Below are 27,960 nucleotides of genomic sequence, written 5' to 3'. Positions count from 1 at the left end.
CGACCGAGCAGGCATCGCGAGCCAAGGGCCGCCCGAGACGGTCCCCCGAGAGCCGCCGGAGGAGCAGCTCACCTGAGAGACGGAGCCCCGGCTCGCCCGTGTACAGAGGTAGCGAGCCCAACCCTCGCGTTCTCTCGGGCTGCGTCTCCCCGACGGTGCCCTCCGTGGAAACTTCAGCCTCTCCGGGCTTCTCTTTGCTAGTGCATTATCGAAGGTGTGAAAGTGGCTTTGGGATTCTCACCCCCCACCCCACCCCCCTACGGTCGCTGCAGGGCTTGGCCGAGCAAACTGAAAACTGCAACTTTTAGTTGACCCTCCGATTTTGTCTCCCATCATTCGCCTGCCTCGAAAGCTTTTTTCAGTTTAATAGATTAGCTCAGTCGCGTGTTTGCCGTTTGCAGCAGAGGCAGAAGGAGCTGGGCGAAACACTCAAACATGCACACAAACTCTCCGGCAGCCTATGAGGCGGTGGTGGTAATCTCTGCAGCCTCTTTGTGCTTCCTGCAAAGTTGCTAACGTGCCTGGAACGACCGGGATAACGTTTCCTTTTCTTTTTGCGAGGGTAGTGGTGTTAGGTATGATGTCGTGATAGCAGGATGTGTAGAGGGGACAGTTTTGAAGGTGCAGTTGAGTGCATAAAAAAGGGTTTGCTTTTTTTTTTTTTTAAGTCACCCAATGTTTTCTATATAGTCGTAGGCATCTAGGCAGTACTGCACTGGCAATGGTTTGTGCCCAAATTTTATGGTAAATTATTAGAGATTTTTTTTTGGTGACTGTTCAGTGTGTTCACTTTTCCTTTCCACGTTCAAGTCTTATACCTGAGCTGTTAACTTGAAATGTCCAAGAATCTAAAATTTCTTTTTTGATTAGGTGTCAAAGGTAACAGTGAGTTGGTGGATGCTGTGAGCTTCCTGTAATGTTTTCTGTTTTGGTTTGATGTATGTCTAGGGACACAGTGAATGATCTAGTTGAGTCCTGGGGGAGAAAAGGCAGATTAGCCGAAACAGAGACGTAAAGCTCATGAGGGAGAGTGGAGTAGTTAATACTATTAGATACCAGCCTACAGCTACAGATGCTGTTGCTGCTGCATTGTGGAGGCAGCAGATCATGCTGAGTGGAAAAATCTCTGGTTGGAAGAGAAACACGGGAGCTCTGTGCAGTGTTTATGTGGTATGTGGATTTTTTTTTTTTTTTAATAGCGTTCTCTTGTTGAGGGTCTTTAGACTTGGAGAAAGCGATGGTGTTATGACAGATTGCAGCTTTGATGTTTAATATTTCAAGCCTGTAATGAGCATGTGGCTAAGGCATTTGTTTTCAGACCACTTGATGGTGAATTTGGGTAGCATGTAGTGCAGTGGGATGTGTGCATGAACACCGAGAGAAATACATCCTGTAATCTGTATGCACTGGGAGGAATTTGCTCCCCCACTCCTCCTCCAGGTCAAGCCAGCTGCTGCAGAAACTGACATCCTCCAGCAAATCCTGAATGAATGAATGAAAACAACGTGATTGCCCTAATAATGACCACAACTGAACACACATCTTTGGCTGTATTTTATAGAAAAGACCACCATTTTCTAACAGATTAATGCCATATGCATCTCCTTTGCACATTTTGTAGAGCTGTGTTAAATGAAAGCTAACAAACGAAAAGAAGGCAGCAGTTACATAAATTTCTGAGTGACTTCGCTTCAGCAGTGCATAAATTTCGTTTTGGGTTTTATTTTAGGGACTAATATAAGAGTGATAAAATAAACATTGATGATTTGTGCACAGGGTTTTGTGGACAGCATAAGAGTACTTTCACAGACCCTGCACTGTAATGGTCATCTCAGTAAGTGCCACGTCCCCTTTTGTTGACAAACATCAACCCATTATAGTACAACTTGTTTTTCTGCATCCTTCAAAAAGCCGTAATTGCTTAGGAATTGCATGCTCTATCATCAAGTAGTTTTAATGAAATTCGTGATCAGGCTTAAGCTAGCTTCTTTGTTTCAGTATGGCACATCCGACTTTAATGCAATTTTAATGCAATCATGATGAAAACTCTTTTCTGAGTATGTTTGTGCAGCAGGCATATTTGCATCATCAGGGAGCTTGTGTTGGGAATGGAAGAGCTTTCTCTACTTGAGATGTCTTTCTGCTTTTGTAACACCAGGTGGTTTTGTCAGTTTCTTACACTGAGGTGATTTTGAATGGAGGCTCTTGTTCCCCCAGTTCCCTGGTTACGTTATCCCTTCCTCCTGTTTCCCATCCCATCTTGCTTTCCTCAACCCAAAATAAAACTCTACAATTAATCTGTCTCCTTATCCATTTCAAATTCAGATTATAAGTACTTGATTTAATGTCTTTTAAAACATTACTCAGTTTCTTTAGAATTCTGCAAGGTTCTGGCTTCATTGGATTTTAGCTTCCACAGGTCAAGGCTTCTGCCACTGTGGCTGCTGCTGCAGACACTGACATCACTCTACTGCATGAATGAAAAACAACAACGTGCTCCATTTCTCCTCTACCCTCCACCTTCTTCTTTTTCTGCACACTTCAGAATGTGTGTGTGCATGCGTGTGTATGTGTGTAAGATTGTGGTGCCATACTACAATGATTTTGAAGTTACAGTTTTTTTAATGTGAGGTAGATGGTGGCTCATGACCTATGTATATAACATAGAGGCATATTGTTTGCAAAAAGCTTCAAGTGTTAAAGGGCATTTGAACTAGAGGTGACAACTATTCAGTATTTTATGCATTTTATTTGGAGTGGTGGATATGGAGCAAAATATAAATGCTTTAAACCATTTTCTTTGTAATTGTTTTTCCAAGAAATTATGAAACAACGTAATTTGTAAACACACTAGGTCATTATTATTGCCTTCCCAAACCTATTTTTAAAGGGAGTGTGGTGGCTCCATATGATTACCACTGGTCTGTGAACCACAGGGTCTGCAGTTCAAGCCTGCCAACCGCTCTGTGGGAGAAAGATGAAGCTTTCTGCTCCAATGAAGATCTAAAGCCTTGGGAACCATATGTAAGGCCAATATGAGTGAGAACAGCACTTAATAATAACAAACATTTAAAATATGCATATTTATAAGGCTTAGGCTAGCACAATAGAAAATTAATAGTCAGATTATTTCAAAAGGATGGAATGGCAACTTGGTTATTTTTATTTTTATTTGTGATTATGTATACTAAAAACTGAATTCAGTAAACAGGAACAATATTTTCATATTAGCATGTTACTAATTTATAAAACTGAGAACAAGATTGTAATTTCCTTCATTTTTGTAACATGGTCTTACATAGCTTAAGTGGCTATCACAATAGAAGATGCATAAATCTCCAGATACCTTACTCTCTATATATGGGACATGGAGTTTTACAAATTGAAACTTTTATTTATGCTCATGGACCATTTTCTTTTGTGTTTTTAAAACTTTAAAGTTTATTATATTCATTTCTATACTTCTGTCATTAGCAAAGTGTGGCCCTCCCCCTTGTTTGATTCTGAAGGGTCTTAAAGTGGTGAATGACAAGCTACTGAATGCATCATCCGGCTCCCTGCAATGTGTTTGTAATAGATGTAAAATCATAAAGTATTATGCAAATACTTATTTTTTTGTAATGGTAATACATAAAGTCTACCTTTGTGATAAAAGGAGAAACTCACCAGCCGCTCCTTGGAAACCCTATACAGGGTTCCTATTAGTCAGAACCAACTCCACAGCACTTACCAACAACAACCACCACCTTTGGGATAAATAGAATAACTCAAATGAGAATATAGCAGGATACTAGTGTTGAACAGTGAACTATAAGCTAAAGTAATTAGTAGCAACCAAAAGGAAAAAAAAAGTTGCTTCCCTTTGAAGCCTTTTAGAGCAAAACCTAGGGATTTGAAAACAGTGAATACTCAGTTTTACTGTACAAGATAGCAAGTACCAAATGCAGATTTTTGTGTGACTTGGTAAAGATTGAGCAAGTTCTAAGCTATGTGAAAAAAACAGTAGTTTGAGTACATACTCTGGAAGAGAATGATGCTTATTTTTAATGTGCCAAATCTGGTAACAAAAACATGAGAAGAATATGTAATTTATATAGTTCCTGCTATTGACAGTAGTGTACACTGGTTTCTAATGTGACGTATAAGATTTATTTAGACCCACAGCACTTAACAACAGTACTTTTTGTCACTTTTCTAATTTCAGTGAAATTTGTTTAGAATTTTTGGTAAGTATCTTGAGAGCTTCATTGTTCTATACATAAAGAAGTTATGATACTCTGCTAAAATAAAATATTAGCCAGACTACAACGTTGAAAGACTGTCTGTAATATGTGTGAGCATGAGTTAATTTGCTTTCAGTTTGTAGTTGGTCTGTCTTTTCATTAGTTAAAATTTCTTTGGGGTCATTTTTATGCTTGTGCCCAGTTTATGGAATGCAAAAAAAATGAATGTTTATTAATATGAATAATGTTGTTGTTGTTGTTGTTAAGTGCCATCGAGTCGGTTCCGACCCATAGCGACCCTGTATAGGGTTTCCGAGGGTGTAAATCTTTACGGGAGTAGAAAGCCTCATCTTTCTCCCGCGGAGCGGCTGGTAGTTTCGAACCGCTGACCTTAAGGTTCGCAGCCCGATTCGTAGCCACTACGCTACCAGATAGTCCCTCTTAAAGATGCTCATTCTCTCCCTATAAAGTTAGATCTCAGATTAATATTCTTGTAAATATCTCACCATTTAATTTTCTCAGAGTTTTTAATACCAAAAAAATGAAGTCCACTACCATTAAGCTTATTTCAAACCTTTGCTAGAGGGAAAATGTGTGAAAGCTCTAGTTTTTCTTTAATGTGTCCAGCTCCAAATACTAATTTTTGGTGAATGTGTTAAGCCTTTGAGAACTATAGTAAACTAAGTGGCAATAATTTTCATTGTTTATGTTTTTAATATTTCCCACCAATTATGGGGCATATAATTTCTAGATAAATAAGTGAATAGTAAAATAGATAACTGAATTTATGAAAGTTGTTATTAGTCGTAAACTGTCATATGTTTAAAGATTATAGTCTTTTGTGGTTCAGTAAGATAAGCATTCGATCATAAGTGAGGTTTGAACCACAAGGTCGGTGGTTTGAACTGCAAGATCAGTGGTTCAAATTCACCAGCCGCTCTTCAGAAACCATATAGAGGGTTGCTGTGAGTCGGAACTGATTCGACGACACTTAACAACGACAACAACAGCGAGTCTTGGTGTGTTGCTGTAGGATCAGCACTGGACTGCTAACCACAAGGTTGGCAGTTCAAACCCACCTGATGCTCCTGGACACCCTGTACAGGGCTGGTATGAGTCAGAACTTACTCGATGGTACTTAACAACATCAAAGATGTACAAGGAGTCCTGGTGTGGTACTGTATGAAAAGTATAGGGTTTCTGAGGAGCAGTTGGTGGATTTGAACCACCGACCTAGCAGTTAGCAGTCTAGTGCTTGTCCTACAGTGCCACACCAGGATTTCTCAAGCAAGGATAGGTGAGAAAAAATAATTGATAGGTTTTTAGGAAAGAGTATGAGAAGCCCTGGTGTGGTACTGTAGGATAAGTACTGGACTGCTAACTACCAGGTCAGCGATTCATATCCACCAACTTGCCTGAGGGATCCTGGTGTGATGCTGTAGGATAAGCACTGAACCACAAGGTCGTTTTGAACCACAAGGTAGGTGGTTCAAACTCAACAGCTGCTCCTCAGAAGCCCTATACAGGGTCCCTATGAGTCAGAACCAACTCGACGGCACCTGAGAACAAAATAAACCAGGAGTTTTCCTGGGTGTTGTAAACAGTTACTATGCTGAGCTGCCGTGTGGCCATCTGCTTCTGAAAAACAACCACTGAAAAGTCTGTGGCGTATAGTTCTTTTCTGATACACATGGTGTTGCCTTGAATTGTTGTTGGTTGTTATGTGCTGTGGAGTCAGTTCCGACTCATAGGGACCCTGTACAGGGTTTCCGAGGCTGTAAATCTTTACAGGAGCAGAAAGCCTCATCTTTCTCCCAAGAACAGCTGGTAGTTTCAATCTGCTGACCTTGCAGTACGTAGCCTGATTAGTAACCACCATGCTACCAGAGCCTTGAATTAGATGTCAGTAAATACAGGGATGCAGCTGATCGGAATCAACTCGACAGGACTTCACAACAACAACAACAACAAATGGTAACGTAGTTTTTATAGTAAGGTGTATAAAAGCACCTTAGTTACTTTTGTAACTCTAAAGTTTTGTATATATGTGTTGAACTGATAACCATTTTATTCACTATAGTACTTTTTATAGAAAGACATTTCATTCACTGTAGTGTACTTTTTTGCAAGAACTTAATGCAAATTAGAATGTATACATTGGGAATTTGAAGGTTAATGAATGACACCTGTGAGATCTTTGTTTTATTTGTGATAATGCAGACTAACTGAAATAAAATCCTAAAGAGTAACTGGTGCTTCATGGCAATGAATAACAATGTAAATAAATGGCAGTGTTCAAAGATGGTTGATTTGTTGTTGTTAAGTACCATCGAGTCAGTTCTGACCCATAGAGACCCTGTTGATAAGAGAGGGTATTTCTTAAGTCTTAAATTTAAAAAGTTTTCTACAACAAATTTTATTAAAATTTTTCCATATAGCTAGGGAGTATATATATACTAATGACTTTGTTATTCTTAATTTTGATTATGTCCTTTCTCTAGAGCTTAAAATAGCAATTACCAGCAGGACAGGCTCTAATATAGCACCTGTTTTAGATGTGTACCTGACACTGTTGTATTTTGTCTTCACTATATAATTATGTGGAGTCCTGGTGTGGTGCTGTGGGTTAATGTGCCAGACTGCAAAGCCGTTTGAACTGCAAGGTTGGCGGTTCAAGCTCACCAGTTTCTCCTTAGAAACCCTATACAGGGTTGCTATGGGTCAGAACTGACATAACAACACTTAACACCAACAACATATAATTATGTACCACTATTAAATGTCAAATAAATCTAATTGCTGATGTTCTTTATGTGTTATAGTTTGTTTAACTATTTTAACACAAACTTGAGCTTATATCTAACTAGTCTCTTATTGGAATATGCCAAAAATAAGGCAGAGGAATGAAAGAACACTTCTACTCATCTAATGATATTGGAAACCTAGAGTACTGTTGAGGTTCCACAAACTCTCTTTCCTCCTCATCATTCAGACCTCTGGAAATGACTCATTTTCCAACTGATTATAAAAGAATATATTTTTGCTTATTTATATAACAAACTATAAAAGATTAGTAATAATTCAGAAAGAATTTTACTTACAAACCAATGATATAAAAATATTTTTCCAGCATTTCATTTTAGGGGGAACGAATATGGTAGATACCTTTTAGCAGTGTTGTTTATATCAGGTGAATGTTACTGAGGAATATGTTAAGAGGTGGCAATTTCATGAATCCTGTGTAATTTCCTTTGTATTATGCTGTGTAACTGCTCTAGGTAAGAAGGGGAAAAATATATTTGAGTGTTTAAGGTATCTCAGACAATGTATACTGTTATTCACCAGGTAAGTCAGTTTGAATGATGATCTTTTGGCTCTAGATTTGCTGTTCATTCCACAAGACTATTCTGTTGCTGTGAATTCAACTCTGATGTTTGTGATCAGCTATGATTACTAAGCGGATAAAAAAAAAGAAAAATGGCAAAGGGGAATTCATTTTCTGTTTCCATGCTGTAGCTGAATATGTTCTGACATTTTCATAATGTCTCTAAATGTGTGTTCTGGGATGGCGAATGTAACTAAAATAGAATATGGATGAATTGGCCATTTTCCTCTATGTGTTACATTAAAAAGTTTGTGAGTGTGCACAGGCATGTATGTGAATGAGTGTGTATATGAGAGAGAGAGAGATCTTTGTTCCTGAGGATTCAAGGGTAATCAGTTTGGTTGTTCACCTTGATTGTGTATGGCCCTTCTTACGTCCAGAATTTGTGCTTTCCTTGAATGACATTTTTAGTGAGTGACAGTGCTTTTCTCCCCCCTTCCTACCTTTATGAATGTGTCCTAGAAATTTTATAAAGTTATATATAAAGTGATTAATACTTAAGAAATCACTAAGCAGAGACCCTGGTCGCAAGTGATTTTCTCAGTAACCAGTGCTAGGTTAATTCAGCCCTGTCAGGAGGCAAGTTACCTCACTGTAATTTGTGGGTTTCAGGTCTGCACATAAGTACCTTATCAAAGTGCTTCCATGATACACCTTAGCAATGGCTCACCAAAAATAAAGATGAGGTAAAGAGATTAATGAAACCCATTCTTGCATGGCAAGGTCAGTGTCTAAAATTGTCTGCCAGATTGAAAGTTAAGAAATCCTGTAAATATCTGAATGTGCTTCATAACAAAAAGGTAAAAAGTGCTACAACTTGCTGCCTAGTGTTACTGAAGATTAAGTACTTATTAAACTACTGATAGTAATATTGTTGTTAAACTACTGAAAGTATTATTGTTGTTAAGTGCCATTGAGTTAGTTCCAATCCATGGCAACCCTGTATAGAGTTTCCAAGGAGGTACTGGTGAGCTTGCACTGCCGACCTTACGGTTCAAATGGCTTTGTAGTCCAGCATATTAGCCCACAGCACCACACAAGTATGGACATAAGGAGAACTTTTGTGAGTAACACATTCAGCTTACGTTAATTTTTACATCACTAAAAATTAATTTCCTGATGAAACATTTTCTGATACTGTTTAACACTTTGTTTTCTTAAGGAAAGCATAAAAGACAAAACTTTTGTGGGCTTTATTAATACTTAGATACCTAATTTGATGGCAACGATACATATTAAATAGAAGATTGGATGAATATTACATAAAAACTGAGTTTACCATGTAACTGTAAATTTACATTTGAGATTATTTGTCTATTTTTCTTGTAAAAATAGAATAACGTATGTTGTTGTTGTTATAGAATAATTTAAATCTTTCTCTAGAATTAATTATCACATCAAGGGTTAAATTAATTATTTTTTAAGTGGTTCCACAAAAGCATTTTAGAGATCAAAAGGTACAGTGGAAAATACTAGATTTTGAGTCAAGATATTTTGAATCTATTTCCAGTTTTAACATTTGACTTGTAACGAGTCACTAACTCTTTGCATCTTATTCTAGCTATAAAATGAGGAAGTTGGGAATTTTGAGATTTTTGTTAGGGAGGAGAAAAAGTATGTTTCATTTACTGAGCATTTATGTGTGTTACACTAATCTCCATAACTCAGTGTAAAACTCAAAACAATAACAACAGCAAAAACTTGTGTCCATCACATTGATTTCTAACCTGATGTTGCGTACTATTATTATTCCCTTATCACAGATGAGGAACTAAGGTCTTGAGAAGCACTTTGCTCAGGGTCATGCATCATACACAGAGGGCCCAGGGTGCTTTTGCAGCTCAATAAGCTGCCAACTTTTAAGTTTGCTTAAGGTTGCCTTTGGAACCCAATTAGTTATGAGGCAGGGAAGCATGCGCAATAGATGATCCCACTGCTTATACAGTTAAGTCAAAGAAAAGCTAAAAATAGCTTTGAGTGGTTGTATGAAAAGAACAGTAAGTGGGACTAGGCTCTAGGGTCTACAGAACTTAAAACAGCTACAAGTATCCCCAGTTATGCAGGCCTCAAATGTGCATATAAGAATGTAGTAAAACTCTTTTATGCCATTTGTGGGCCTTCTCCTTAGTCCTTAAAAAGCCTACCACTTTGTTAAGGCATAATTTAGCATTTCATTTTTTGAAACTGCCTTTCACATGAAATGCTAAAATCTCAGTAGAAAAAAGGCTTTCATATTTGACAACGTGTTTTGAAAAATTGCCCCTTTTTTATAAAGCATCATAGAGCTCCATTCAAACGTAACATGATTTTTAATTTTAAATCCTTTGGTATTTTAGTATCATTAAAAATGGTATCCTTTATATACCACTGTCACAGCAAGGCAAGGTACTACTTTCTCAATTTATGACCAGTTTTTTCCCCAGATTTGTAGAAAAGAGATCTCTATTTCTGTGAATTAGTAAAGTATTACTGGCACTTTAGAAAACAGTTAAAACTAGTAGTGCCCAGCTGCTCAGGGTTATGTCTCAGAAGCCCTCCTTGGGAGGCAGAAGAGTCTTTCTGCTCCCACAAAGATTTACAGCTTCAGGACCACTTGACAGCACTTACCAAGAAGCCCTCTTGGCACAGATGGGTAATTGCTCTGCTGTTGTCTGAAAGGTTGGCAGCTTTTTTTTTTTTTTTTCAAATGTTTTATTGTGAATTGTGTGATAGTCTACATGGGAGAACATTAGCTTTACATTCATTCCATCATCTATCATTTCATTGGCATAGTTACCATCCTGTCCATGCATCCTCACCCAACCAAAGGGTGTACCCTGTAAGCCTGCACCCCCCCACCACAGTCCTCAGCCTCTTTCCATTTCTGGATCCCAAGTCCCCAGCCAAACCATCTCTTGATATCGTCTTCTCTGCCTCCATCTCAGGCCTCACCGCTTCTCTGGGTAGGATTCCGCTCTCCCCTCTTCTCCATTGATGGTCCTAGTGTCCTCCGCTCCTACACTGAAAAGTTAATCACTCCCCTCCTTGCTACAAAATGTCCACCTTTAGATTTACAACCCTCATAATCAGTCCTGATAACAATTATTCACCATTGCATCACAAGAGACCCATCTGTATTTCGTTTCATCAGCCCTTCCTGGACAGGCTGGACACTATTCACTGGAGACTCTACCTTCCTCCACGCCCTTTGGATCTAGGTTCCCTCTTGAAAGCTTGTAAGCCAGTCATTTCTTACCTTTGTATCCCTCCCCCCATTTTGGGTAGCCAATGTCCAAATTGCCCATCCCTGTCTACCCTTTGTGTGGAGGGGGTGGGAATAGTTCTTGCAGCAGGGATTTGTTTCCTCTTTTGAGCTACTGCATTTATAGGTGTAGGTCATGTTTATCGAATTGTATCAGATGATGCTTTTTTCCTCTTCTTTCTTCTTCGGGTTGAGTTCTGTTTATCCAGTCATTGAAGCCAGGTCAAATGGGTTCATCTGCAAGTGTGGGGGTTCTTGCGTCTGTCTGCCCTCTTTTTATCAACTGGCCACCCCGCTCTCCACTCTAGACCTCTGTGGCTGTGTCATTGATTCTGAGCCCACGAGTACCCAGGTGTTTTGGCAGGTTTTTGAACCTAACTAGCCTCTCCATGTGAAAAAGAATTGATGATCTGCCTTCATGAAGATAACAGGCAGGGAAATTCTATCACATGGGGTTGCTATGAGTCCGAATCATGTTGAAAGCACTAAATATCAATAGCATATGAGAAGTCTTCAAAACATTTGTGGAATAAAGGAATGAAAAGATAATGGAATTTTTCACAAACTTTTTAAAGCCCCCTTGTAGTAGTTCTAGTCTTATAAAACTGTCCTAGTCACATGTATACTTGTCACGTGATGTTTTCATAACGGTGCAAAAAACATAATAGTAAAGCAGAGATATGGTAGTCTTTGAACAAAATCTATTCATGAAGTTTTTGAAAATTTTTGACATTCTCATTTTCCTATCTTCCAAAGTATTGTTACAAGTAAAGCATGGAAAGAATCAACTATACTACTTCTGTTTAAAGTCAGGTTATTTAAATGTCTACACATCTGTTCTTGTTAGGTGGGCTTGAGTTGGTTCCAACTCACAGTTCCCCATTGTACGGCATAATGAAACACTGCCTGATGCCTCACCATGCCCACAATTGTTTCTTTGAGTTCATTGTTGTAGCCATGGTGTGAATCCATATTGTTGAGGTCCTTACTATTTTTTGTGGATACTCTTACCTTGCCAAGCATGAATCCCTTCTCCCTCCTGATAAAAATCTCCAAAGTATGTGAGATGAAATCTCACCATCCTCACTTTTGGATGCATTCTAGCTGTGCTTTTTCCAAGACAGATTTGTTCCTTCTGACAGCCCATGGTAACATATAATATTCTTCACCAACACTGTAATTAAGAGGCATCAATTCTTTGGTCTTCCTTATTCATAGTCCCGATTTTGCATGCATCTGAAGCAACTGAAAATACCATAACTTGAGTCAGTTATAACTTAGTCTTCAAAGTGTGACATCTTTTTAATAATTTCAAGAAATACTTTGCAACCAATTTGCTCACTGCAATGTATCATTTGGTTTCTTGACTGCTGCATCCATAGGCATTGATTGTGGTTTCAACTAAAAGGAAATCCATGATAATTTCACTCTTTGACCCATTTATTGTAATTTTACCCAGTTGTGAGGCTTTCTGTTCTTTTTATGCTGAGTTATAATCCATACTGAAGACTGTCATCTTGATCTTCATCAGTAAGCACATCAAGTCTTCTTCACTTTCAGTATACAAGGTTGTGTCATCTGCGTATCACATGTTGTTAATGTGTCTTCAGTCCTAATGCTAATCTTCAAATGGCTGTTATTGTTGTGCTGTCAAGTTGGTTCTGATTCTTAGAAACCCTGAATAGAGTGTCTGGGAGTCCTGGTGTGGTGCTGTGGGTTAATGCGTTGGACTGCAAAGTCACTTTGAACCGCAAGGTTGGCAGTTCAAACTCACCAGCTACTCCTTGGAAACCCTATACAGGGTCGCTATGTGTTGGAACCTACTCTAAAGCACTTAACAACAACCACAAAACATAGGGTTTCTGAGGTGCTGTTGGTGGATGTGACCTGCCGGCTGACCTTGTGGTTAGCAGTACAGTGCTTACCTATAGCGCCATACACTAGTACTTAATAAAAAGTAATTTAAATGATTTTTTACGTAATTGTTAAATATATTTTCATTAGGGTACTTACACTATACTTAGAAATTCATTTTTATTAGAAAAGCTACAATATCCTGGAATATTTTTGATCAGACAACTTATTTTTACATTCTATTAGTTTTTCACATGACAGTGTGACCCACTATTAACAGTCCTTAAATCATTTGATTGCAATTACTCACTCTATCTTTTTGGTTAACATCTTGCCAAAGATTGTTGTTACTGTTGTTAAATGCCATCAAGTTTGCTCTGACTCATAGCGACCCTGTACACAACAGAATGAAACACTGCCTGGTCACAGTTATTATGTTTGAGCCTATTGCTAACAGCCTCTGTGTCAGTCTTATCTCACTGAATGGCTTCCTTTTTGTTTTTGTTTATCAAGCATGATATCCTTTTCCAGGGACTGGATCCCCCTGAAAACATGTCCAAAGTACGTGAGACAAAGTCTCACCACCCTAGCTTCCAAGGAACATACTTGGCTGTACATCTTCCAAGACAGATTTGTTTGTTTTTCTGGTAGTCCATGGTACCTTCGCTATTCTTCAACAACACAGTTCAAATGTATCAGTTCTTCATTGGATCTTTCTTATTCATTGTCCAACTTTTACATGTATATGAGGTGATTAAAAATACCGTGGCTTGGGTCAGCCATACCTTAGTCCTCAAAGTGACATCTTTGCTCCTTATTCACTCTGTGTCTTTTGGGGTTATGGTAATTGTTGTTGTTGTTGTTAAGTGCCCACAAGTTGGTTCTGACCCATAACAACTCTATATAGGGTTTCCGAGGAGCGACTGGTGAGCTTGAACCACCGACCTTGTAGTTCAAATGGCTTTGCAGTCTGGTGCATTAATCCACAGCACCACACCAGGACTCCAGCGATTAGTATATTCTTAATATATTTTCAGTGATAGTATATCCTTAATATATTTTCAGTGATAACTGTTTTCTTCTGGCAAGAAATATTTGTGAACAGGTATTGTACAAGGATTGGTAATGCCACAACCAAACTCACTGCTTTTGAGTCATAGCAAGACCCCATAGGACAAAGTAGAACTGCTTCAGAGTCTGTAAATCTCTGTGGAAAGAGATTACCTCTTCTTTATCCCAAGGAGCAGTTGGTTGGTTTGAACTACCAAACTTTCCAGTAACTGCCAGATGCTTAACCCACTGCACCACTAGGACACTTTATTGGTAGTACTGTGGTGCATAAAACAAAGGAATTTTTTCCACTTTCAGTCAGTTGAGCCCATTACATGTGAGTGCAAAGAAATGCCACCAACCATCCCTCCCACAGCAAATTCCGCTAGGTTCGATAAGTCATCACAATGACCACACGGAACTCAAACACCATACTCACAGTTATGGGGTTTATTAGGGAAGTGAACAGCCTTCGATATGGATTACATCTCAATGTCAAGAAAACAAAAATCCTCACCACTGGACCAATAAATAACATTCTTATCAATGGAGAAAAGATTGAAGTTGTCAGGGACTTCATTCTTCTTGGATCAACTATCAACACTCGCGGAAGTAGCAGTCAAGAGATCAGACGACGTATTGTGCTGGGCAAATCTGCTGCACAGGAACTTTTTAAAGTGTTGAAGAGCAGAGATGTCAGCTTGAGGGCTAGGGTGTGCCTGACCCAGGCCATTGTGTTTTCAATAGCCTCATATGGATGCGAAAGCTGGACAGTGAATAAGGAGGATCGTAGAAGAATTGATGCCTTTGAGTTGTGGTGTTGGAGGAGAATACTGAAAGTGCCATGGACTGCCAAAAGAACCAATAGATCTGTTTTGGAAGAAGTGCAGCCAGAGTGCTCCTTGGAGGCCAGGATGGCTAAGCTTCGTCTCTCCTACTTTGGACATATTGTCCGGAGGAAACAATCGTTGGAGAAGGATGTCATGCTGGGTAGGGTGGAGGGTCAGAGAAGGGGAGGAAGACCCCCAACGAGATGGATCAGCCAGGTGGGTGGCATCATTGATGGCGTCAAGTGTGGCAGCGGTAGTGAGGTTGGCCCAGGATCGGACATTATTTTGTTCTGCTGTGCATGGGGTCGCTATGAGTCGGTTTCGACTCGATGGCACCTGACAACAGGGAAGTGAACAAGGTACAACACTGGATCAGAAATGTTGAAGATACAATTCTTCCAGTCAGGACAGCCTTTTTCCAGGCCTGCCTACAAGCAGGCCTCTCTCACTGGCCTTTGATCTTTCAGTCATGCAATCCTTGATCTCTGTCCTGCTCAGAAAAACTTACAGAGCACTTTTAGGGCTGCTGATAAACCCCCAAACAGCTCTCCACTTGGCTATAAGCCTCAGCGCAAAGTCATTTGGGTCTATTTCTGTGGATTGGCACACCTAGCTCCCCATTTAAGTGCTTGGAGGCACCCACTCCACAAGTAGGCCTACTGCCCAAAGGCACTCAGCTTACTTTTTCCATGGGCTGGGAATTCACTGCTCATACTCTGGCTCTGCAGCTGCCACTCCTCTGCTAATCCTTTGGTGTCACATCTTTCTGGCCCTGGGTAGAAGAGACAGTTCGCTGTGTAGGGACCTCTTGGTTCAAATGACATACTCCACTCTTTGATGGTGGTAAAATCTTCTTTGATGGTAGTGATATCTTCACCCTTCTGTTTCTGAGATGGCTCTTTTAGACCCAATAGGTTAGCAAAATTGACCAGTCACAATTATCCTTTTTTATAGTCACTCACAACTGAATCAATTAATAAGCATTTCCCCACACCTTCTGTGACATAAATCCATCAGGAAAAGAGGCATTTGGTGGGAGTTGCAAAGACTAATGCTAGAAAGGACATATTAAATAATTCACTACATCACAACAAGGAACTATGTTTGACCTTTACAAAATACATATTCTAGATGCATTTGGTGTTCTTATATTTCTCAACAGGCTTAAAAAAACATTTAATATCTGCCCAAAATTTGAGCCACTCTACTCTTTGAGCTTTGGGCCTCATATATCAATTCCTATGTACAATGGCTTGCCTTTCTAAACTAGGCTGAGCCTTTTGGTTTTCTGTTTTGAAAGTACCACTCTGTTGAAGTGTGTTTTTCTTTTGTTAGTTTGGGATCATTCTATAGTGTAGCTTCTGTAATATATCTAGGTCCAATCTATATTGCTGCCTGTACATAGAATAATTCTATATTTTGGGCATAAGATGATGTCACTGACACCCTCTTTTCTCACCATATATGCACATACAATACCAGAATTTTGAACTGTATTGTTGGATGTAGCTTCTTCTGTAGTATGTAAATATGTGGGCCATGATTCACAATAAGTCTATCAAGATGAGTAGGGCTTTGCTTTGACTAAAGTACTATTAATGAGCAAGAATGTACAATAGATTAAATATCTTTATTATACTTAGAATTTTTAAAATCTATTTTTACTTTTTACTTTTAAAGAAATATTAGCATTATAGTCTTTAAGTATTGCTAGTCAGTTATGATAGTTAATCTTTAGAACAACTGCTTTATTTTCCTCTGAATTAAACCTTGTAGGAAAAAATAACATCTCTTTATAGATATTTCTATTTGATGGAATATGTATAACACTAATGTGCTGCCCATTTTGTCGTTTAGGGTCTGTCATTCAATGGAGGAATCTTGGTGTGGTGCTGTAGGATAAACAGTGGATCACAAGGTGGCTGTTCAAACCCACCAGCTGCTTCTCAGAAACGCTATATAGCGTCTCTATGAGTTCCAACTGACCCGGTAGCATTTAAAAACCAGTATTCAGTGGTAGTGTATAAACTTGGAAAAGCACTGGTTTAGACCTTCAAGATTATTTGCAGCTATAAAGGGGAGTGTAAATCACATATTGATTTGTGCTTCATTATGATATATAAAAAAATTAACTGTATATCAGGTTTGGGGGTGGTTATTTACATTACAGAATCTCTAGCATTTATTTGCAAGTAAAATGATTGAATTTACCAAAATTTAATTTACACAAACTTTTTAGGAAGTCAATTATACAAGATTGAGGTTTATCTGAGGTTGTAAAAACATATTACTGAATAGTGTAATTACTCATTGCTGCATAACTAATATCCTAAGAAGTTATGAATTAACATTAGTAGGTCTTTTCTGTTCTCTTTCTGGTGTGGCACTGTGGGATTAAAGGACTGGACCACAAGGTCAGTTTGAACCACAAAGTCAGTGGTTCAAACTCACTAGCCGCTCCTTGGAAACCCCATATAGGGTCACTATGAGTCGGAATTGACTTGATGGCACGTAACAACAACAACAACAGCAACATTCTCTTTCTAGTCTGAGTTTTAAACTTCTAAGAAATTTAGTATTCAAATAATCCTTAAAAGGGAAAGAACTCATGTAGTAATGAGTTTACTTCTTACATGACTTTGTGAAAAGGTATACTTTTAAATTTAGATACAAGACCTTTTCTAGAATATTTTGTTCTTATTACAAGATAATATTTGGGTATAATTTCCTAGCAACTGTACTTAACCAGCTTCATGGACGAAGTGTTTCTTGAAAACAGGAAAAACCCATGAAAATTTTTCATAAAATCTACTCTTAATCAATATCAGGACAAAGCAGTCAGCATAAATAGAGTAGAAATATGATTAGTGCTTTGAATTATGACTATATATGAAATTGTATATGTCTATAGGTTGATTTTGAACTTAAAAGTTTATGTATATACTTCAGGACCAACAATAAATTGATCAACTAATCTGTTTATTGCTAAAGGTATACTCGATAGAGGGAGGTGTATATACTCAGTAGAGGCAGGTATGTGTATGTTTGTGTGCATCCTGGATGGATTATCACTAGCTCATAATATTTCCTCCCCTAAAGTTGAGTTTGATAGTCATCTTTTCATAAAACTTTTAATTTTAATATGGTGGTGATGGCTATGTGCAGTGGAGTCAGTTCTGACTCATAGCGACCCTGTACAGGATTTCCAAGTAAATCTTTACGGGAGCAGAAAGCCTCATCTTTGTCCTGCGGAACAGCTGGTAGTTTCGAACTGCTGACCTTGCGGTTTGCAGCCCGTTTCGTAACCATACTGAATGATAATGATTTAGACATTTTTCTAATCTCATATAAAATAAAGGAATGCTGGTGTGGTGTTGTAGGATCAGCACTGAACTGCTAACCACAAGGTTGGTGGTTCAAATCTACCAGTCTCTCCTTGGAAACTCTATACAGGATTGCTGAGTGTCAGAACTGACTCCATGGCACTTAACGGCACCAACAACAATATAAGGTAAAAATCAATGTATGTCTGACGAGATAATTTCTGAACAGCTTTCTTGTGATTCTGGGGAAATACACTATAGTACTATAAGTGAACTACTATAAGTGAACTGAAAAGTTCAGTCAAAGTTTATTTGGTAAAAGATGTTTTGATGGTGGGTTTGGATAAGTCGGTTTAAAAACAAATTCCCTTTCTGAATCACTAACATAGTTTATAATGATAATCCAGTTATTTGCGTTTATTTTTTTTGACAAATATATGATAATTTTCTCTACTGGAGTTGACTTTGTGACTTTTTAGTAGACAGTTATATTGCTAAATAACTTCAAAGTTGAAACAAAGGTTGAAAATTATATTTATAGTTAATGAGTAGAGAGGAATATTAATAGTCAGTATCTGCAACAGCTTGTTAAAGCAGACCATAATCTAATCCCCCAGCCACTCCTTGGAAACCATATATGGAGGTCACTATTAGTTGGACCTGACTTGATGTCACTTAACAACAGTGATCCTTATATTTGCCAAGTTTATGAATTCAGATATTTAAAAATATATTTATAACCATTTTAGAATGTTCATCCTTTATACCTTATTTCAGTCCTGGTAATATATGTATCAGAAGTCTTAAAGTAACTTTGACCTATGTTTTGCAGAGTAGAATATACCATGTATTTTTTTAGTTAACGGCATTTCATATACAGTTTACATGTGTTGAGAAAGTGGCTTAGTGTAGTATTTTTCTATGCTATTGAGAGAATAAAACCAGTTATTTATTAAAAATTGTTTTATATATGTAGTTGAAAGTTTGGGTCATTTAGTGATTCACATGTTATAAGATGGAGTCCTGGTGTAGAGCTGTAGGATAAGCACTTGACTAACAGAGTTGGTGGTTGAAGCCCACCAGCTGTTTTTTGCATTGACTTGAAACCATCTGTATGACACTTAACAACAACAAATAGATAAGCTTATTAGAACTATATCAGTATAAGAATACTGAGTATATTAAGTTAGAACTCAGACACTTGGCATAGATAACGAAGTTTGGGGATAGTATTTATTATTTTGTACTGTTGAGTTGTTTCTGACTCATAGTGACCCTGTATAGGGTTTCCGAGGCTATAAATCTTTACGGGAGCAGAAAGCCTGGTCTTTCTCCCATGGAGCGATCGGTAGATTCAAACTGCTGACTTTGTAGTTAGCAGGCCAGCTTGAAGTCCACTACGCTACTAGGTTCCTTTTGTTCTTAGCACTCTGGAATACAGCTTGCACAAGATGCTTTCAGACTCGGACTATTTGGCTAAATTCTTCTCTGTTATCATAATCTTTGGCTTTCCTTCCTCCCTCATCCTTTCATTTTAGTAATCACCATAACTTGGTCCCATCTCCTCAAAATATCTCCTCAATCTGGTGGCATCTTTCTATTCTTTCCATGTCTTAATCATCACTTGCTATTTGGACTATTGGAACTGCTCCTGGTTCCCTGCCATTAGTTTCCCATCTTCACTTTAGCCATTGTGCTCTTATAAGCACAATCTTGTTTGTTTTTTTAAATGATTTTGAGGGTAAAGTAAAAAATATGTAACTTAGCTATAAGGCTTATCTCAATATTTTATACTGTGTACCTTCTGTTCCTGTCAAACTGATCTCATTTTTTCCTTGAAAATGTCATTAATTTTTTTACAATTCAGTGTTTTGATTAAGTGTAAAGAATACCTGCCTATGCCTTATCTACACATGCTGCTTTGCCTCAAAACTCCTTCTTTTATTTGAAAGCCAGCTTTCAAATACTTTCTTCTTGTAAAATATTTCTAACTAAAAGTCTAGATAAAGACAGATGTTACTTCCTCTAGGTAGCTTAAGTACTGTGTTTATACCTTTACATTGTTCATTACATTGTGCAATAGTTATTTGTTAAGTCACCTGTTTTTCCTAAAATATTGATTTCTTGAGGGCAGGTATCATTAATCAGTTAGGATCTCACTGTCCACCAAATGTATTTTTCTACCTGAATGGTTTAATTTCGCTTTATGTTTTTCCTGAGATTTTGCTAATTAAAAGATTAAATTGACAGTCATCTATTTTTTAAAATGTATATACCTCCAAAAGGTTATGCTTTTGATACTCATGCACTAACCTTACGTAAATTAGTTAAATTAGATTATTTTCCCTCTGCTGTTTAGCTGAAAGCAACAGTATTAAGAACATGAACGTTCTGGAAGGTGGGGAGGGAATGAGGTACATAACTGCTTTTGGATAGAAAGCGATTGTCTTTCAGTGATGGTATTGGGGGTATAAGACTATAGCCCCTCTATTCAATGTGGATCCTATTTCCAAATCTAGAACTCAGGCTAGCACTATCAGCAAGTGTTCATATGTTTAAAAAGAGATTTTTATGGTTTTATGTGGTACTTAAAGGATTCAGAAATGTTCACTATCAGTTTTGTTGTTACTGCTGTATACTTATTATCATCACTTTGATCCTGTATTAGAAGCTCTGGTGGGACAGTGGTCAGAGACAGATGTGGCTATCTTCTTCCAGAAGATTTAGACCCTTGCAAACTCTGGGAGCAGTTCTCCTTAGTCTGTAAGGTTGCTGTGAGTTGGAATCGACTTGACAGCAATAGTTTTAATGGATTTGAAATTATATATCAACTTCATTTGAGAAATGCTGAGGGTTTCTTTGAACTTTTAAATAAGTGGTGAGATTCCCAATTAATCCTTCTAGTAAAACTGTTATTTCAATTTGCTAACCTGTTCAAAGGGATCACCTTGGGGATTTATGTGTAAGGGGCCTTTAAAAAGTTTGTGGAAAAATTTCATTATATTTTCATTCAGTTTTTCCATGAACTTTAAAAAAGTTTTAGAAGTCTATTACATAAAAGAAATTTGTTTAGAAGTAAAGCAGAATACTGTCAATGGAGCTGAATATCTTTTGTGGTTAGGTTTGATTTCTGAAGGAAAAATAAAAAAACATTAAGAGCCTAATGTGGAGAAAAGTGACCTTAAGTTGTTTGGTGCTGTCAAGTCCATTCCGACGTGAAAATAGAAAAATCTGTTCATCCTAATAACCCTAATAACAATGAAGTGAAGCACTGCCTGATCCTCACAATTGTGGTTGCGTTTGAACCCATTGTTACTGCCACTATGTCAATCTATCTCAGTGGGCGGCAGCCTCTTTTCATTGACCCTACTCTTTATCAAACATGATATCCTTCTGCAGGGACTGAGAGAGAGAGAGACAAAGTCTCACTATCCTGCCTACCAAGGAGTGTTCTGGCTGTACTTCTTTCAAGATAGATTTTTGTAATCCCCTGGAAGTCCAAGGTACTTTTGAGTATTTTTCACCAGTACCATAATTCAAATGCATTAAGTGTTCTATAGTCTTCCTTATTCATTACCCAACTTTCAAATGCATATGAATCTTATTGAAAATAGCCTGGCTTTTATCAAAGTGACTTCTTTGCTCTTTACACTTTAAAAGGTGTCTTTTGCAGTAGATTTGCCTAATGCAGCATGTTTTTTGATTTCTTGACTGTGCCCCTGTACACAACAGGATGACACACTGCCAGGTCCTGCGGCATCAGGGCCATTGCTGCTGCAGCTGTGACAATCCATCATGTTGGGGGGGTCTTCCTCTTTATTTTGCTGATTCTTCACTTTATCATGCATGATGTCCTTCTCCAGGGACTGGTCCCTGCTGATAACATGTTGGAAATATGAGAGATGAAGTCTCACCATTATCTAAGGAGCGGAAGTTCTGGTTGTACTTCTTCCAATATAGATTTGTTTATTCTTTTGGCAGTCCATATTACTTTCTGTATTTCTCCAACACTACAACTCAAGTGCATCAATTCTTGGATGATCTTCCTTATTCATTGTCCAACTTCACATGCATATGTGGTTATTGAAAATAACCATGGCTTGGGCCGGTGCATCTTAGTCCTCAAACTGACATCTTTGCTCTTGAACACTTTAGAGTGGTCTTGTGCAGCAAATTTACCTAATGCAATACATTGTTTGTTTGAATTCTTGACTGCTGCTGCCATGAGTGCTGATGATTTACCTACATGTCTCTGACAACTTCAGTCTTTTCCTCATTTATCGTGTTATTTATTGATCCAGTTGTGAGGATTTTTGTTATCCATAAGTTGAAGTGTAATTCATACTGAAGGCTGTGGTCTTTTATCTTCATCAGTATTTTAAGTCCTGCATATCACAGGTTATTAATGAGTCTTCTAAATCCAGCTTCAAGGATTATTTGTTAATAATTACAGACTGAATAAATATTGTGAAAGGATACAATCCTGGTGCACACTTTTCCTGATTTTAAATCATTCAGTATCCTCTTGTTCTGTTCTAACAACTGCCTCTTTGTTTATGTACAGGTGGTGGTGGTAGTTATGTGCTGTGGAGTCAGTTCTGACTCACAGAGACCTGCATATGGTTCCTGAGGTTGTAAATCTTTACCGGTGCAGAAAGTCTCATCTTTCTACCATGGAATGGCTGGTAGTTTCGAACTGCTGACCTTGAGGTCAGCAGCCCGACTTGTAGCCACTACATTGCCAGAGCTCTGTATGTACAGATTGTTGTTGTTGTTGTTAAGTGCCGTCGAGTTGGTTCTGACCTATCATGACCCTGTATAGGGTTTCCGAGGAGCAGCTGGTAAGCTTGAACTGCCGACCTTGCAGTTCAAATGCCTTATAGTCTGGCGCATTAACCCACAGCACCACACTGTATGTACAGGTACCAGTGCTAAATTAGGTTACTTTATCTGTAGTGACAATTTAGGATAATTCATTGACATGAACTTTAAAATTGGATTCAAACTAATGCCAAACGTAATTTAGACAAATGCAGTGAAGCAATCTGTAACAGAGACAGCTAGCTATATGTTCACCATTCTTATCAACAGAGAAAAGATTGAAATTGTTAAGGATTTCATTCTTCTTGATCAACTATCAACACTCACAGAGATCAGACGATGTATTGCACTATGCACATATGCTGCACAGGAACTTTTAAAGTGTTGAAGAGCAAAGATGTCAGCTTGAGAACTAAGGTGCCCTGACCCAAGCCATGGTATTTTCAATAACCTCATATGCATGCGAAAGCTGGACAGTGAATAAGGAAGACCATGGAAGAATTGATGCCTTTGAATTATGGTGTTAGAGGAGAATACTAAAAGTGCCACGAGCTGCCAAAAGATCCAATAGATCTGTTTGGAAGAAGTGCATCCAGAGCTCTCCTTAGAGGCCAAGATGGCCAAACTTCGTCTCTCATGCTTTGGACATATTGTCAGGAGGGAACAGTCGCTGGTGAAGGATATTATGTTGGTAAAATGGAGGGTCAGAGAAAAAGAGGAAGACCCCCAACGAGATGGATTGGCCAGGTGGCAGCATCGATAGACTCAAGTATGGCAACAGTAGTGAGGTTGGCCCAGGATTGGACATTGTTTCGTTTGCTGTGCATAAGATCGCTATGAGTAGGTGCCGACTCAATGGCACCTAACAACAACATATGTTCACCAAAACCTATTTTTGTCTTCCACTTGAGCCTGCTTCTACACTATAGTCCCTAGTCTGTCTTGTAGTTAGGTGAGGCAAAGTAATTTCCAGCTTTGATGAATAGAAAAATCTAGCATGATCCTCATCCTCCTTCCTTTTTCTCAAAAAACAAAAAAACTCAAACCAAGAACCTTAGTGGAATAGTGGCACCCAGATATGAAGGAATTCTGGGTTCCTGAATTATGTGGAAGAGGCTCCCTTGTCAGCCAGAAAGGTCGCATTCAACTTGAATTGTGATATGCTAGCATATCAACTTTATTTTACCTTAGTTTAAAAAAGGATGGTCCAGCAGCTGGTGCTCCTAGAGCCACTTTGAAATTTTACCTTGACATCCCACTTTCACCCCATCTGATGTGTCACACTGACAAGTGTACTTCAGTGTCTGCTGTCAGTAGTGCTTTTGTCAGTCTCTTAGGGACAGTCACTTCATCAAGTTTGCTTTTGTATTATTGGTAAAATGGATTTATTTTGACATGTATTCAGTTCTCATTACTTGTAGTAGTTATGTTCTATAACCATAAGAAGCCTGGTGTGGCACTGTAGAATAGGCACTGGACTGCAGGGCAGATTGAACTGCCAAGTTGGTGATTTATATTCACCAACACTCCTCAGAAACCCTATGCAGGGTCACTGTGAGTTAGAAACTACTCAACAGCACTTAACAACAATGTTCTTTAAAGTCCTTGTGAAAACGGAATTAACGAATACCAAATCAGACATACATTACCTTAGTTGGGAATTTTTACTTGCTCTGCACATATGTGCATATGTCTGGAAATGCACCACAGATACTTTTGGCAGGTAGACCTATGTATTCTGAATTGGCAAATAATGAGAATCACTTACAATGTGCTATTCTTACTAATGATCATTTAACTACTCTTTGGTTAAAAATTGTAAAAATCTTCTTGAATAAAATTAAACATTTTAATCAACGGTAGTCTTATGAGTAAAAAATTTCCCAAACTGTCAGACAGAACAAGAAGTTCAGTGTATAAGTGATCTTGTTAATTTACATGAGTATGTTATTGTGTATTGAGTATGTACTATCTAGAGAGTTTCAAATTATCTGTGAAATACCTGAGCTTAGAAATCATAGCCTTTTCAAAGATGAGAAATAAAGGATGAAAATGTGACTAGAATCAAGTTATTATTGCACCTTCTCTTATCACTGTGTTCACAATGATTATAGATGAATCCCTCATTCAGAATATTAAAAAGAAATAGCCCTACTTGAAGCTTTTCCAAAAGTTTCCTTTGATAAAGAAGTATAGAAAACATGCCAGGTGATTTCTAATTTTTTAATATTTCATAAGGGTCAAGAAGAGAGAAGGATGGGTAAATTATATCCACAACTTTAACAAATGTTTCTTGAGTAGATAGGCTAGTTGGTAGAGAAACAAAAATATGACAAGAACCTTGTTTTCAAGGTGGAGCCTTCCGTTTCATAGATGTGTTTGCATTAAATCTTTTAAGTGAAAAAAAGGTTTTTGAATGACCTTGACTTTTTCTTTCCTATCTCCTTAAGTGAAAGTAAAATCGCCAAAATACAGGTTAGAAGAGAGACAGATACAAGTGAGTGATGTGATATCTCCATGGAAAGTCAGTTAGCTGTACTCTTCATAACGTCTGAACAAACATGAGGGGACTTCAAAAAGTCTATGAAAAAATTGAATTAAAAATAATGGAATTTTCCCTAAAAAATATATGAATCCCCCTCATATTCAGTTCAGTTTTATACCATTTCAACAAGACATAGAAAGGATTAAACAAAAATTATCAGAAGTGAAGAGGAAGAGAAGGGAGAGAAAGGGGGAAAATCTGTTTGACCTATTTTTTTTATGTGCAAATTGGTTGGGTGTAGTTGTGTTTTTCTTGTACCTTTAGATGAGTCTAGTACATCTGAAAGTGTTCAGTTTTTTATTTCAATTGTCCCAACTATTTCAGCTATTGTTAATGATTAAACCTGTATTTAGAGCTATAGTCTGAGGTTAGTTCATTCATCTCTTGGGCACTTAGGTTAAATAGAGCTTTTTTTTATTGGTTAAGGGAGAATAGACAAAAGTAACTTAAGCTGATAACAATAAACTCTCAAACCTTGTGACTTTAGTCCTTTGTGTCTCGGGGAAGTGCCATTTTGATTGAAGTAACAGTTCAGTCAGTATCAGTAGATGTTTTGACTAAAGTTGTAACAGGTAGTTAGTTCTATGACTGTTCTAGAGAAATGAAGTATGATGCTAGTCTAAAATATTTTATGGTACTTTTCCCTTACTCTTAGTCATACCATGAGTAGTTTTATTTTAGTTTTTTTTCTTTGTATATTGCTCTTAGCCCTTGGAAACTTTCCTGGCAACCTTTAAACACAATATTTATAGAATTGTTGAGGTGGAAGGTGTTTTGTGTATGCAAACACAGAACTAGTTTTTACCATGTTCTGTTTGACTCCATGGCATCTACAAAGGTGGCATTTGTATAAAACATTTTCCTTCAGGATGTTCCTGCAACTTTTGGCCATTTTCAGTTTTAATGAAGCATTTTGGATAAACTACTGCTTCACAGCTACATATTTAATTCTTTGGTGTCAATATTTATGAAAGAAAATGCTAGAATAAACATCTGTGTTTCCTTATTTTTGAAGCCTTCATTTTGTTAAGTCTGTTTCTTTTGGGTTTTCTCTAGAGAAGTATAGTTAATTGTCTATTTCCTGTCAGCACAATGTACACCATTGCTTGGTTTGGGGAAACAATATAGGGAGTATCAGCTTGTAAACTATATTTAATTGCTAGAGTCTTCTACATTAAGAAAAATCAGTGGTCTACTGATTTCATTATTTTGTGTTGTCATTAGGTGCCATCGAGTCTGTTTTCATTCATAGTGACTCTGTAGGGGTTTCCAGGGGTGGTTGATTTGAACTGCCAACCCTGTGGTTAGCAGCCAGTGCTTACCCTTCAGCACCACTCAGTATAGATTTTGTTTGTTATTTGTCTAGCACCAGTACATTAACTTGACTAGCAGCTATTTCACAGTTAAACAGTTACTCATTTCCTAAGATTTTACCATGTCTCCTATGACAACAACAACTTCTACATTTAACCTATGGATTTAACTTTTAATTTACCTTATAATTTGGCTTTATAAGCTAATATTTAATGTCTACTACAATTAGCTTTTTTTTATAGACTAATTTTTGTTATTCCATAAATAAGTAAAATGTTTGTAGCTTAAAGTATTTAAATCTTAGTTTTTTAAAATTTATGTTAAAGTAGGTTTGTTTAGAATTCTACAAATTTTGGCTAAAGACTGTGTAAGAAGAAATATTTATTTGCCCAAGAGACTACTTTTTCTTTGTTGTATTGTCATTTTTTATTCGCATAAGAACTAAGAAAAGTGATTGTTTTCCAGGAATAGTGTTCTCTTTCAAATTCTCTTTCAGAACCTGAAGAACTGTAGTTATTAGGCGTAGTGTAAAAGATACAGTTTTGCTGGCATAATTTGATTGTCCTTTTGTAATAATGTTAATACTTATGCACAGTGTTAAGAGTTATAATCAATTGTTCTTTATCCTTTGTTCTTTATTGACATACTAGGTAGTAGGATGGTGTAGAAGGAGATTGGTGGTTCTGTTTGTCCTTATCAGGACACCGACCTTTCTAGAGTTTTTAAATGCTGTGGAGTCAGTTCTGACTGTTAATGACCCTGTATAGGGTTTCCAAGGAGTGACTGGTGAGCTTGAACTGCCAACCTTTCGGTTCAAACTGACCTTGCAGTCCTGCGCATTAACCCACAGTGCCACACCAGGACTCCTTTCTAGAGTTTGTGGTTGTTGTTGTTAAGTGCCATCGAGTCGATTCTGATCCATGGCGACCCTGTATAAGGTTTCCAAGGAGAAGCTGATAAGCTTGAACCACCGACCATGAAGTTCAAATGACTTTGCAGTCTGACGCATTAGTCCACAGCGCCACAGGCCATTAGAAAGGCCTTTTCATCTTCTCTTTTCCATACTGTCCTTTTTCAAACCCCTCAGTCCATTTCCCTATCATTTTCAATTGCAGCCTCCACCCTTCTTCATAGAAGAATGCTTGTTCTCTGATCCCTTCTGAATCTTGCTGCAGGCTTCCATAGGTGCACATTGAAACTTTGCTCTGTGATTGTCAGCCCAAGAGGGAAGAAATGGACAAAAATTCTATTAACTGAGAGAATGTTCCAAATACCAGTTACCTAGTAAGAAAACATAACTTTGAGGTTAGCATTACTTTTCTTAAGAGTCAACACAACTGAAATATTGGGAAAATACTAAAATTTAAAAAATAT

General features: G+C 37.8%; 1 protein-coding gene across 1 annotated transcript in view; it reads left to right on the top strand.

Annotated features, from left to right (window-relative positions):
• The window catches only part of GLCCI1 (glucocorticoid induced transcript 1), a 142,547-nt gene that overhangs the window by 357 nt on the left and 114,230 nt on the right, over positions 1-27,960 (top strand). Inside the window, exon 2 of the mRNA XM_006834389.1 lies at positions 12-108. Within this exon, the coding sequence (XP_006834452.1) occupies positions 12-108 (97 nt within the window). The remainder of the gene's footprint in view (positions 1-11; positions 109-27,960) is intronic.

This window comes from Chrysochloris asiatica, unplaced genomic scaffold, assembly GCF_000296735.1.
Source record: "Chrysochloris asiatica unplaced genomic scaffold, ChrAsi1.0 scaffold00010, whole genome shotgun sequence".
NCBI lineage: Eukaryota > Metazoa > Chordata > Mammalia > Afrosoricida > Chrysochloridae > Chrysochloris > Chrysochloris asiatica.
This window is presented reverse-complemented; position numbering and strand designations above follow the sequence as displayed.